The 14571-nt window shown below is 28.6% G+C and overlaps 1 protein-coding gene across 1 annotated transcript in view; it reads right to left on the bottom strand.

Annotated features, from left to right (window-relative positions):
* The window catches only part of LOC129959852 (dentin sialophosphoprotein-like), a 103388-nt gene that overhangs the window by 16195 nt on the left and 72622 nt on the right, over positions 1–14571 (bottom strand). Inside the window, exons 5-6 of the mRNA XM_056072745.1 lie at positions 13478–13617; positions 3606–3738 (exon numbers count right to left, since the gene is read on the bottom strand). Coding sequence (XP_055928720.1) covers positions 3606–3738; positions 13478–13617 — 273 coding nt within the window. The remainder of the gene's footprint in view (positions 1–3605; positions 3739–13477; positions 13618–14571) is intronic.

The raw sequence follows: 14571 nt of genomic DNA, 5'->3' as shown, positions 1-14571 counted from the left end.
TTTTTTTTTATCTTCGTTTAAACATTTTATTTTGCCTTAATTGCCTTTGGTCCTTAAAAGAAATTTGTATTTTACTGCAAATTTACTGCATAATACTCCATTTACTGCAAAAATACTCCATTTACTGCAAATAGTTATTATTTGATCACTTTTAATCATAAAAGATGAAATTTTAATTATATGTGTTAGGTTGTCAAGATTTTTTTTTGTTAAATATGAGAAATAGAAACGGGAAACTATATATGAATTTAAATTTAATAATTTTTTCATCATTATATTTATTGATTCAAACAACATAAAATATAATTCTTTGTTTCATTTAAAGCATTTTTCTAACTGGAAATATACCCCTAACTCTAATGGTTTGAAATTAGCTATCGGGCCTGAATAAGAGTTTTAACCAGTTGATGTAGTTAGGAGAAAATAGCACTAGTTTCTTCCATTTTTATACTTGATCTCTTCCAATTTTCTCAAAATCTTTATTTCAATTCGCCAGTTAAACTGCTAGTTTTTTTTTTTAAATTTTCCACGCTACTCAACCTACTTAAAGAATATAAAGTTTAATATCAGTCGACAGAAAGCTACTAGATGCTCGCTGTACCGGCTAGCGAAGTTCTAGGACGTTTTTCAAGTTAAAATGCTTTATCCGCTGCGTATTTCGTATGTCACTGGCATCCTTTTATGACAAAGGTTTTCCAGTTTCTAGATTTCAGTCCTAGGGGATCTGTTTCGGGATGAACATTGTAATGTTGAACTGAGATCATATGATGAGGATCATCATATTCCTGTTCAAACATAAGCACAAGTCAATTTGGGAGTGCAAAATATGAATGTACTGCGGACATTTGGTGGTTGAACTTACGATTCTTTGGTCCCGAAACTGAGATTCTACCATCAGTCTATCAAGACCCCAAAAGATAGTGTGGAATCTAAATATATCTTCTGACTGGAAAATTAGCTAAAGTGCATATTAACTCGATATTCAAAGGATATTTCTATTACAGGGCTAAATATGTCCCTTTCTTGTTTATTCCTTCAATTTTACCCCCTTAAACATACGTTTGTATAAAACATCTTTTTATGGTAATGAAAATGTAGTTGACACGAGTCTAATGAAGTTTATCTTATTGCAGTGAATTTGAAATCAAAAAGATAAAGAATTAATACTTCTGAAGCTTGGGAGAATTACCAACAATTTATGTTATTTAGGGTTATCTGAGCCATTTAGGGAAATTAGAAACTGCAGATTTCGTTAATTAGAAAGTTTATGAGGAATTATTTTAATTATATGCTGATACTATGTTTAAAAACACATTTGGGATGTTGAAAATCGAATTGAAAACAATGTAAAATTTAACGATTTCGCCAAGAATATAGTTTTGTTATATTAAATTAGAGGTTACTGTGGTCTGGTGGCAAACTCTTACCTTCGGGACCGGAGACTTCCAGGTTCGAAACCTGTTTCTACTAAAGATCTGCTGTGTACATGGTTCAGGTACACTTTTAACCTAATAATGACTAGCGTCCCTTTTTAGTGACGGTTCCAAAAATGCGCTTCAATTTTACATAGATAAACATTTAAACTTTAAAATTATACTAATATATTTTTATACTTTTGCTTTAATTTGTTATTAACAGATGGTAACCCATAAATGATATAAAGTGTGTTCTAAAACCATTGTGTTTTTATGTTCTTCACAGATAACGCTGTCCGCGATGTCAAGAAGAAAAAAAAGTAGTAAGTTTTTAAAATTAGGGATTGTTTTATCGGTATTTGATATATGTACTGCTATGAAAAATTCATTAGCTTAAGTATTTTTAAATTTTTATAGATATTTTTTGTATTTTAAATTCGTTTCTTTTTGAAGACGGTTAAATTATCTTTTAATTAAGTAAAATAAGTTGAATTATATATATAATATTTTTCCCGTTGAAATACGCTAATCTGACGAAACTGAAATTAGATTAAATGCGTTTTGAAATTAACTGACTGCTATTTAGAAACGGACCTCCTCATTTTGAATATCGTGATTTAATGACGAGGACGTCACCTGAATCTAAATCCCCTTCTTAAACCTGAACAACTAACCAGTGGAAGGACATTTGTTCATGGTGTATATGGACAGTGCAGCAGGTATATGTACACGATGTTTCGTCACTGTAATATGTTCTCGAACCAGAAGCCCTCTGATCTCAAATGTATTGGATGGTTTAGTATCCAATAATCCATTTGATAAAGCTATTCATAATAAGGAAAATGAAATACTCAAAACATACAAATCCTGATCATGATTAAATTGAACGTATACAACTGTATCTTTTTCTAACCGAAATGTCAGCAAAGGTCAAACCTTCTTCTAAACAATACACAATAAGCGATCCAAAATACATGCCAAATGCGAAATGCCTAAGACAACAATTTTGTTTTTTAGCCTTTTAGCTCAACACTTTCATATTAATCTTCTCGCTGCAATTATTTTTTTCCCGTGGCGGTCTACAATTACAACTCCCCCTTATATTTCAAAAATCATAAAAAAAAGAAGAAAAAGAACAGAAAATTTTAAAAAAGTTTTCCAGTAATAATTTCAAATAAATTTTTTGAAGCTTCCACAATCACATTTTAAAAGAGATGAAATTTGTGCGGCTATACACGTCGTTAAATTCTATGAACACGCTTGCTTAAACTGTTTCCAATTCTGGGAATAATTGAAATAAAATAATAGTACCACTTAATCATAAATGTTCCATCATTTATTCTTGGAAAAAAATTAGAAAAAAACGCAACAGAAAATTGGATACACATTTTAATCATTTATTAATAATACTAAAATATGAGAGAATTACTGTCATGTACATCCACATGTTTGAGCATGGGATGGTTATAGAGGCATTTACATAAACGGCTTAAAAGATAGCTGCTATATTTAGAAAGGATAAAATAGCTACTATGGATATTTAAAAATTGATGAACTTGTTGGTAAGTATACTTAACACGGTCTTATAAAAGATTAAATGGTGGATATGTTATGAAATAGTGCAGAATATTTGAAGAAGAAAGTAGTGGTTTTTTTTTTCAATAAATATTCTGTGAATTCCTTATCTTGATTAATTAAGAAAGTTTCAAATAGTGTTGTTGCAAAAAAGGTCATTTATTGACCCTTAAGGAAGCATTGGTTTGGGAACTTTTAGCTTATTTTACCGAGATATACATTGCTTGATCTGTTGTCTGAATTGAAGAAACTCCTCCCGGACATCAATTTTAGCATCCTTAAAAGTAGGCAGCATGATTCGCAACAGAAACCATACTGCTGACGGTATTGAAATGTTCGTATTTTACAAAAAGCAAAACAAATATACTGTGATTATAAAAAAGAAATGAAATAAACATTTTAAACAAATATATTTTTATTTTCTATCGTTGACCTTTTAGGACACGCATACTTACTAATTTTAGCGATAAATAATCACTTTGTTATTATCATTTGAGGTGTTTTGAAATCATTTATCTATGAATGATACAGCTAAAATTTTAATGTACAAACTTCCTAGTATTGTAAAGCTAAAAAAAAAAAGATGTAAAGAAATAATAAGGAAATATACTTTACCAGGAGCCCAGCCTATACGCAAAGCAGCGCAAGGTTCGAACGTACCACCAGGGGATGATTCAGACTCGCAAAATAATCTTATTAACACCAAATGGTGCTGTAATCTTCTCCGATCCTCATCATTTCCGAGCCACTGAAAAAAAAATCAGTAGATTGATTAGAAAAGAAATTCATTGGGTCGTAATTTAAATCTTGAAAGTGTTGTTTAGCTTATATGGTTATGGTATTTCAAAGTTCCTATTCTTATCAATATTCGGGAAAACAAGCGAGAAATAAAAAGGCTTTTAAGATTAGTCATTTATTAGTGTTCTGAAAATCAGAAAATTATTTTATGAACAAAAATATGCATGCCAAAAGAAATTTGTAAAAGCACTAAGCACTAATAGAAATACATTAAGTAAACTGAAAATTTAATCATATTTATAATACATTATACCTTATATTGAATGTTTTTCTTTTTATACGCATTTTGTGTCTTTATATTATTTTTTCAGTGGTCTGATGCTTTTAAGATTTTGATTTGACGTCCATATTTTCAATTGTAAAAATAAATAATTTCCTACTTTTTAGTACACTAATAAAAAGGAAGTTTTAAAAATTATTTTTAATTTTTTAGAACTTTTCACTTTTTTTTATCTTCAACGTATTTCATAACTCATTAGAAATATAACAAAATCTCGAACTCATTTTTTTTTCAAATTTATTACCAGATGAAACTACTTATATTGAATCAAAAGCTAATTAAAGTCAATCATTTGATAGTTAATTTCAGAAAGTATTAAATCATTGTATTGTTGTCTAGAATATCCAACTTAACAAAATATCAAAACTCAAGTAACTGAAAAGTTGACTGAAGAATTCCATCTTTACAAACTTGAAACAAGACAAGTTAAACAAAAGTATATAAAAATACCAATTTTAGAAGATTTGTCGAAAAATTCTTATCGAAACTCCTTCGGATAGAAAAGAATTCAATAAAACGCCTCTCTATAAGATTCATAAATAGCTTACAATAAATTTTAAAAGTGGACTAGAAAATCAAATATAGCCCGATTTGTAATTGGAATTATCAAATTTAAATCTGATGATTTCAAAAATCTCTTTAAAAATGAGAAAATACTTGAGCGTAAATAAAAATTTCAACCAAGCCAGACCAGATTCGTAAATGATAGATGGACGAGATTCGTAAAACCTGATTTAAAATTTGATGATTTTAAAAATGAGATAATAGTCGAGGAAAAATAGAAATATAAACCAAAATTACAAGAATTATCTTGCAATACTTAAAATAAAACAAAGTTTTTTTTTAGTAATTTTAAGATCAAATGGGAAAATGTAAATGATCAATTTAAAGTGCAGCATCTTAAAAATATAAGTTGGTTAAGATTAAAATTTAGTTAACATTTAGTATCGGCCAACAAATAAAGGTCACACTTAACCCTTTTTATAACTTTTCTTTTGAGATAGTAATAAAGGTAATTAATGCCTTCTTTGTAGAATACTTTGTTAAATTTTTTCATAAAAAAGTCAATTTAAGGAACATCATTACTTTGAAATTAAAAGAAATGAAATTTCTGCAATTTTTAAAACTTTTATAAAATACTTAATTTTTGATATTTGTGAGTCATTTTGAGTGATTTATTTTTCTTGGATTATTGATTACAAAAAATAATATAAAATTGAAGATTTGACTCTTTATTAAATTTTAAGACAGTTATTTTTGTTGTTAAACCCGAAAAAAACATAAAAATTCTAAACATTTTAACTTTGGCACTCAAAAAAATAATCAAGCTCTCATACCTAAATATAGGTATATGTATATGAAAGTACCTGCAAAAATTTTAAGGCATAAATTCGTGGATAGAAAAAAAGCCTTAGGGAATATCAACACTTACATTAAAAAAAGAAAGTTAAGGTCTGAGAAACCTTAAATTTTGTGAAGGTATAAAACAAAAACTAATAATGTTTGTGGAGATATCTAATTTTTTAATATGTTACCTTCCAACTAAAAGAATATAGAAAAACACTATTTTAACTTGATATAATCATATATATTTTTTCTTATTCAAAAAAATTATCTTAGTAGTGCAGGAATAACATCGGTTGCGACAACGGCATATTATTTGACAATTGAAACTTAATATTTTCGTAAATTTTTTTTTATCTCAATACACTCACAAAAATAATAATAGTAATAAAACAAATTAAAATAAAAAGCAGCTTTATATATATCATCTTCCAATTTCTTCTCAGCTTTAAATTGACGCAATTTAGCTAGTTTGATTTTTTTTTTTTCGTATCACGACTTTATACTTCACTGGTTTTATTTTTAATATCCACAATAATGTAGTTTGATGTAGCAGGGATATCGTCAGTTTCATTCGCAATACCTGTGTTTGAAACACTAGCATCTGAAGAGGACTGATTTTTCAAAAATTGTTTTCAGAAGTCTGCCAAGTACTATCTTTAAAACATTATAATCTTAGTAATTGTCAAAACGATTTGATTATGGCATATTCTTAACAGAAGAATGAATGATAAATAACAAAATACTGAACTGAAAAGCTTCTAAGTGAAAATTAGAATGTGTGTAAAAACTTATATTAGCCTGAAAAGTCCTTTTTGTGAATATTATGTGGTAATAATGAAGACTCATAAAAAAAATAAGCCCACAGATAATAAGTAAACGGAAACGATTTTTGTATTGAAAGTCGATAAATTAACACCTATTCGACATAAGAAATTTATTTATTCAAAAATATTTTTAATTTATTTTTAAGAATGAAAAATGCTTTATAATGATAGCTAATCTAACCACGTCCCCTCAAATGTTAAATTCCGATAATATTCGAAAAACTTCAAATACCTTTAAAACTAGTTAGTTATGAAATCTAAAATTTGGAGTCAAGCTTTCCAACCATATGGACCAACGAATAATGCAAAATTAAATTTTCGATATTTTTTCATTTTTAGATTGCTGTGTAATCTTATTTTTGATGTAAATGATTTTAATTCCCCCCCCCCCTCTTTTCATCAGATGCTTTGAATAAATAAATTGAATCCGTTCGAATTTTTTAGCAAATGCGACTAATGCTGTCAGATATAGCTCAAGTCCTTTTAAAACAGTCGTTTCAGTTTTTTTCCATGTGAGCATCTGTTGTCTTTTTACCAGCTCGAAGACGAAAGAAATGTACTGAAATCGTCAAAATTTTTTACCATTTACACACATCTGAAATTGAAAAAGCATTTTTGGAATTATGTTTGTTTGTCGATCACTTTGTGATGCAATAACTCAAAAGCGCAATGAGCTGGATGGATAAATTTAGCATGTTGTTTTAACATCAAACTTGTTAATGTGTATCGTTAAGAATTACCTCCAACCTGCTGTAAAGCCCGAGGTGAACTGCATGACTGAGTCGTTATGACGAATAACATGGGGTTCTGTGGTCGTCACAAAATAGCTTACAAACAAGTCACACCACTATTCCTCAGATAAAAGTATGCTCTTTCAATGGCGGTACCCCCTCCACCCCCCAAAAAAAACCCATTATTGCACTCACCGGGGGAAGATAACTTGCTTACTTATTTGGCATATACGATTATGGTATCTCCATGTGGGATTGTAAATGCACATCAAATTTTGGATCAAATCCATCAAAAGATTGACCGTTTGTTGATCTACCGATTCGTTTGTATATGCATGTGACAACCGAAAAATGCAATAATGTAGATAAATGAAATTTTGTCTGTGATCTTCAGACTTAACTTTGGAAAACTTAAAAAGAATACGCCACTTTCTGTGACCAATCGTGTACCGGGATGACGCTACATCTGTTTATCGTCATCCCGGTACACGATTTACTAGAAGGTTTCAGCTCTCTCTCTTTAAAATGTCCCGGGTATACAAACTCTTGTGAAGAAAAAAGGAACACAACGCGCTGTATTCTTAGAATGTTTAAAATGTATAACAAATCCAATGATTCATTCGAAGAACAATTTTTAAAATTTTATATTCTTCAGAAAGGCTTCCAAAGATTCAAATAAGATTCATATTTTGATATCGCACATTTATTTTCTGATACTTTATTTGGTTAAAAATTGGGCAATCCAAAAATTTGATAATACAAAACATGAAATGCTTCCAACTAATTATTAAAGAACGTTAAATCATTGATAAATAATTCTTTTTAGTTTGCTTACTTTCGGTTATCTTCATATTTTGTGGATGTGAAAGGTTTTAAAGATGGTGAAAAATTGATGAAATAAAATTGTTTGGAAAATTACATCTACTTGAAAAAGGAAGAATTATGATTTTTGGCTTTACTTATCCGTTTAGTTAAAAGATCGAGTAATAATATTTTTTTACACACTTTTATTGAACTTGCCTTGAGATTCGTCCAGATCTTTTTTTTTTAATTTCAAATAATAATAATAATAATAAAAAAAAATAGAATTTTATAGTATTTTTTACTTATTTCCTGATGGATTAAAAGTGCTGAAATTCTGCGTTGTTGCTTGCTCCCGAAGGTAATGCAATATTTTAATATTTTCAGACCTTAAGTATCAGTTAATTAATTAAACTGACTGGACATAGAGCAACTGCGTTGTAGTATCTGGGCGTCGAAATTATATATATAATATATAATTTTGTTTTATTTTCTTTCATAAAATTATTTCTTACCAACTTAAATTCAAAGTTAAAAACATACTAACTTCTCAGTTGCGCGGATTTCCCATACTTATGGGTATGGAATAACTATAACTTAACTGTCTGCTGCTCAAACAGTTCTTCGATTTGGGTTCCAGCGTCACTCCAAACAACAGGAAATTCCCTTTCTGAACATTTAAAATGCCGCGAATTTGTTTTCTCGCACCGTTTTTACTTCATATTCTTAGCGGCTAAACTGTGCCGCATTTGTCTCCAATAGTCGTGACACGAACTTGCTGACTTTTTTTAAGTTCTTTGAAGAATCTACAAGACAAAAACCGTTTACCTATCGTTCGTTATATTTACCCATTGTTATAACGTTACATTGTAAGGTTTTACAATGCTAACAATAGTAAAAACATAATTATGGATTTCATTATCAAATCTCTTTAAAATTTCTCGACAAAGTTATTGGAACACTCTTTGAAATTTAAAAGGATGTAAACACATACATTAAAATGTAAAAAATAATGTAAAAAATTCGTTTCGACAAATAAAGGCAAATTTTTTTGAAACGATTATATAGCGCATATGAAATGATTTCATAATGTGTAAAAACCTTTACTGAGTCTTGATATTAATTTGAACGTATTCTGGAGTGCGTAAGCTCGTCTGTTTCATTTCTAATTGATCTCTGAATCATTTTATCCGAAGTTTTATTCGCACGTTATTATAACTTCTTTAAATTTCAAACTCTACGTCGTAAACTTATTATTATTATTAAATTTTTTTTTTTGCGAGAAAAAGAACAGCAAAATGAATTTAAACAACCACGTGAATATAAAATTAGGCTATTTCTCTGAAGTTATGCCTAACAGAAGGAGGTTACAGGTTTTATTTTGAAAACTTGAAACAAACGAGTTTGGGATTTATAGCAGCAAAAACTGTTATCGCCATGTTTTGAAGACAGAGAGAAAATAAAAAATAAATTGAATGTTTTGAAAAAATTTGACTGTTTTGTTATCATCAATAAAAGAGATATCAAATTATTTTTTCTTGATTTCAAGTACCATTGCATTTTATATTTGTAGTATTTGTCTCATATCAATAGCGCTATTCAATATAGTGATGAATTTGAGAAATAATGAATGAATGTTCCACAATACAATTATATATATGTGAATATGAATAGAATTATGAAAAACACTCAAGACTGAAAAATAGGGCATAAAAAGTGTTTGGGTTTGTGATTTATTTTTACCATCGTATTTTTTTCTGCTTAAAAATTTACATTACAGTAATATGCCTAACTCTTGTAATTTACTATACATTTCCTTTTTTATCTCAGTTACAAAAAAAGTTGTGAAATATCAAAAATTGCAATTTGGAGTGTTTACGAAAATAACTGCGATAGTTTGAAAGTAGATTTCCCATAATTTGTAAGTAGTTCTGTTTCGTGTATTGTGATTCTATTTGTATCACTTGTAAAAATAAACTGAATGTAGGCGTATTATTTTTATATTTATTTACAAGAACAATTTTAAAGCACAATTAAAATGGAAATAAGCATTACTGAATAATATTTATTAGAAAAAATTGAAAATTCAACTAAAAATCGAATTTATCCTTCCTATTTTATTTTGAGCAGAAATATCAATTATTTTTTCAATTTTATTATTTTATTATTATATGTAGGAAAAAAATTATATGCACAACAATTACAAACATTAGTGAAACTAAATCCGTCTTTTCAGACCCCCCCCTTGGAATTATAAGTTGAAGTTAGCTTTTTCTTCGAAAATTATGATTTGTATATAGTTCCCTTTAGCCGAATGACGCATATAGGCTAAAACATATTTGAAAGTTGACTTAGAGTTTTGGATAGAGGATGCCAACAAGGATATATTTAAATTTCTTTTAATTGTTATTGATATTTCATTTACTCGCTTTTATTTCGCATGACTTGTGCCATGTTTCTAAAGATGGAATTTTATAACCAATTTTTAATTCTTTTTCTAATGCACTAGAATTCTGAAATTTTGTACCATCATGTGTAACCATTTACAGTACAATATTTAAATTTAATAAATAACATTTAAGAATTTATTAGATGATTAATGCATTTTAATTAAATTCTAATTCCATATGCGTAGCATCTTCTGGTATTGATTTTGAGATCCAAAATGATTATAATAATGAATAATGGACTAAAAGGTAGAAATAAATAAGAAATTAAGAAAATGTATAGTAAAATTTTAGCTTGCTACATAGCATTAAAATTATAATTTTTAACCAAAATATGGTCCTCAAAACAAAGATGTAAAAAGAGTGCGATGCAGAAAATAGTACTGTAAAAATTAAGCCACATTGAATAAAAAAATTCCATGTTTATTAAATAAAATATATCATTAATGTGATTAAATCTCAAATTTTATTAGAATATTCCTATCGGCACTTCAAGATTTTACGATTTTGTTTTGATATACCTATTTTTGACCAAAAAGAATTTTCTACTTTTTAGTATACTAATTGACGACAGTTTTAAAATGTAATTTAATTACTCTCGCCTATTTGTAAACAATCATCTTTTGAAGACTGATATAATATCAGTTAAATTTGAAAACTTAGAGATTCTGGTTTCGATGAAGGTGATAATCTTATTTTTTTAAAGTTTCTCTTGATTGCGACTAACTTTACTTTTATTTAACAGGATCTTCTTTGAAATCCCATCCCCTCCCCCTTCCCAATAGATAAAATTTTTTTCCCATGACGTTGAGATCTTTGTTGTTTTATTAGTAATTATTTTTTATTTTACTAAAAATACACAGATTTCTAGTAAATATTTTAAAATTATCTGATAATGACAGAAATATGGATTTTTATTCCCTTAAAAATACAGAAAATGCCTAGATTCAGTAGATACTTATATAAATTGCTTTAAATATGAATCTAGGCAAACCAAACAAGAAATACTGTGAAAAGAATGTTTCCATTTACAAAGAATTGGAATAGTATTGATGAGAAATTATCAATTTAGCCATGTGACGAAATTTTTCTTTAGTTTTAATGATCATTTAAAAAGACGTACTAAACATAAGCTTTCACCGATCCAGTATATAAAAAGACAGGCTAAAAGGTATGAGGATATTGATATTTCCACCAATTTATTAGCTTACAAAGTCGATATTTCGCTTATTCTGAATGTTAAGAAATAACCTTGTTCAGCACAATATTTTCCAATATTCTGTAGAAAATAGGACTAAAAAGCTGAGCGTGAATAAATGAAATGGAAGTTACATTAAAAGCAATGTTTATCAATTAATCATTTTCCCCAAAAAAAAAAAGTAACATCTATCGTGAGACTTGTCCAAAACGTGACAAGCCAAAAGGTCTACACAAAAGGATCTGAGAGGCAGAAATCAATCTTTTCAGTTTTTCATCAATCATTTCGAGTTTTAATAATAAGTTGTCAAGTAATTAAGAATTTTTAATCGTTTTTAGTAAAAAAGAAATCGAAACTGAGCTGAAATATAGTCATTCAAAAAATTTTCTTCTCCGAAAAAAGCCATACCTTCATCACCAAGTTTTCCTTGAAGAGTGAAAGCTCTACAATTAAAATAACGTTTGGTTTTTTTAAGAAACTAAATATTACTTGTAAAATTGAATGAATAATGTTTAAACTTATACAATGAAAAAGAAGGTGGTGCTGCTGCTTTTCAACAGCAGTATGCAATCCACTTTTATTATGATGGCGAATATGACTTAGTGTCCCGCTCTAACGAGTAATTTGCATTGTGCATCGACAGCAATGTTATTGATACAAAATCCAACATTAAAGATACAAAAAGTATATTTATAGCGAATAGAGATTAAATAAGTGTTCGCCATAATGTGGACTTTAAAATTGGTGAAACAAAATATCTCCTAACCAATGAAATTATCAGAAGTATGATATCAAAAGACAAAATATAAGTTGAATATTGTTGAAGCTATGAAATTTCCATGCTGTATAGAATGTAATTTCTTGGGGCACAAATGGTATGGATTAAGCAAATAGGATTTTTAACGAGAATTAAGTTGAAGATCTACTTCAAATTTACAATTATCAGAGGTCATAAGGTTATAATAGCTGTAACGTTATATCAAAAAGATTTGAATTTATTTCCATTTTAGAATATGTAAATGCTGGTCAAGATGTGGTACTCTAGAGTGACAAGACAGATGTAGATCTGTTGAACTTGACAAAGTGACTTAGACAGAAAAAATAATTTATTTATACTATCGTCCCATTTTGAAACTATTCAAGGGCTTTTATAAAATGGGACCTTAATTTTGTATCATGGTAAAATAGAATATCTAAGCCTGTATACTCTGGAGTGACAAGGCAGATGGGAAGGTATTGTTGAATTTGAAAAGAGAATTTGGACAGAAGAGATTAGCCAATTAATATTAACGTCTCGTTTTGGAGCTACATAAAGGATATTATGAAACGGAAAAATTTTGCAAGACATCTGAATCAAAATCGTCTTATCGAATTTTGGCACCATACCAGTGGGAGAGCGTTTGACTCTCGAAGGATTTAATGTGCACTAGAACCCCATACATAGCGTTTTTTCCTAAAAATCTGGTTTCGAACCAGCGATTCTCCGGTCGTTGAACCAAAATTCTACTACGAAGCCATCGCAGCCCCATTCAAAAGTGGAAACGGAGAACTTTAAAAAAAGGGAAAAATTGAGGAATTAGAATTTCTATTCGGAAAAAAGATTTGATAGAAACATTGAATATCATTCGACCTTTTGGTAGTTCTTCGAATGATTCAGTCCTAGAAATTGCTGCATTCTATAAACTACGGAGTTTTATTTTCCAGCCAATAATTTGGTATATATACTTTGAATATACATTTTAATAAATACAATTGTAAAAGAGAAAAGAGGTAAGCGTGCTTATTTTATTCTTAACATTCGTGATAGTATTTCAGTCTGTTATTATTGGTAAAAAAGAAATCTGCAGTAAAAGTAGTTTTGACCGCAATTATGGATCGTTTTTTTAACTGAGCTTTGTTCAAACATATCCTCATAAGTATTAGAGATTAATTTTTTTTGCGGTTTCCATTATGTGTTTCGATATCTATGTATTTGATAACTATTAATATTTTTAAATATTTTAATGTTCATACTCTGATGCTTCTTTGAAATTAAATTAATTTCATTTCATTTTAACTTACTTGCAGAAAAGTTTTATTGCCATCGTAATAAACGCCAAATATTTCACTCGGAGTTCTTATTGGTTGGAAACCATGTGACGTCATGAGCAGCGATGATTTGACATTGCAGGCTAATTTTGATGATGAAAGTCTAGCGATACCTGCAAATAACATTTCTGGTTATTTTTTCATTTGTATACAATAGTATGATAATTTCGTATCTTATAACTATTCTTTATAATAATTTTATGTCGCTCAAATTTAAGCTAATTAAATTTATATTCGTAATTCTTGTTTGTATTACAAAGCGACACATTCACCACTTACCTGAATAATGTTATTTGACATGTGTTTCATTCTGTCATATATATTAGAAAGAGTTTACTTACCTTTTAGAATGAGGCTAATTTGAGATGTTTTATAATAATAAAAGGAATAAAATGATACAAACCTTTTGGAAATTTCAAAGAAAATTTTGAAATGCTTTTGATTTAACAGTCCTAGCATTAAATCAGGTTTGCTAAATCATTTATCAAAATCTGTATAATACTGAATGAATAATGTATACAGACACAAAATGAGGATTAATGAGTTCTTTTATAGTCATAAATAGACGTCGCTGCTTCAAAAATTCCTTTTAGTCACAGTCACCACATAATCGTAGCAACGCATGCTATCGAACATCTAAATGTTCATTGCAATGTTTTATGTCGCTTGTTTTTTTGTTCTGAACTGTATTCCAAAATTATATTAGCACAGTACATTCTATACATTTCGCGTGGCCATGAATTGAATCTATTGTTGTTTTATAATTTGAAGGAAAAAACGGCAATGGAGTTTAAAAGGACATGCTGTTTAAATTTGAACCAAGTTTTAGAACTTGAGAGATAAACAAACAAATATTTTCGTTGATTATCCAAGATTAAGTTAAGGGAATTTGATGTTTAAAATGCGAAGAGCCCAAAAGTCTTAGGCTTAATATATAAAATACAGAGCATTTATTAAATTATACAGCTTTTAAAGTTTTAAACTATAATTACTAAAGACAAAAAATTACAAATTAAACTTTTTTTGGAAAAGTTTCAGGAATTTTCTTAAGTAAACAGAAATTACTT

The sequence above is a fragment of the Argiope bruennichi genome, chromosome X2, assembly GCF_947563725.1.
Source record: "Argiope bruennichi chromosome X2, qqArgBrue1.1, whole genome shotgun sequence".
In the NCBI taxonomy this organism is placed as follows: Eukaryota; Metazoa; Arthropoda; class Arachnida; order Araneae; family Araneidae; genus Argiope; species Argiope bruennichi.
Note: the sequence above shows the minus strand (reverse complement) of the source record. Positions and strands in the feature narration are given on the sequence as shown.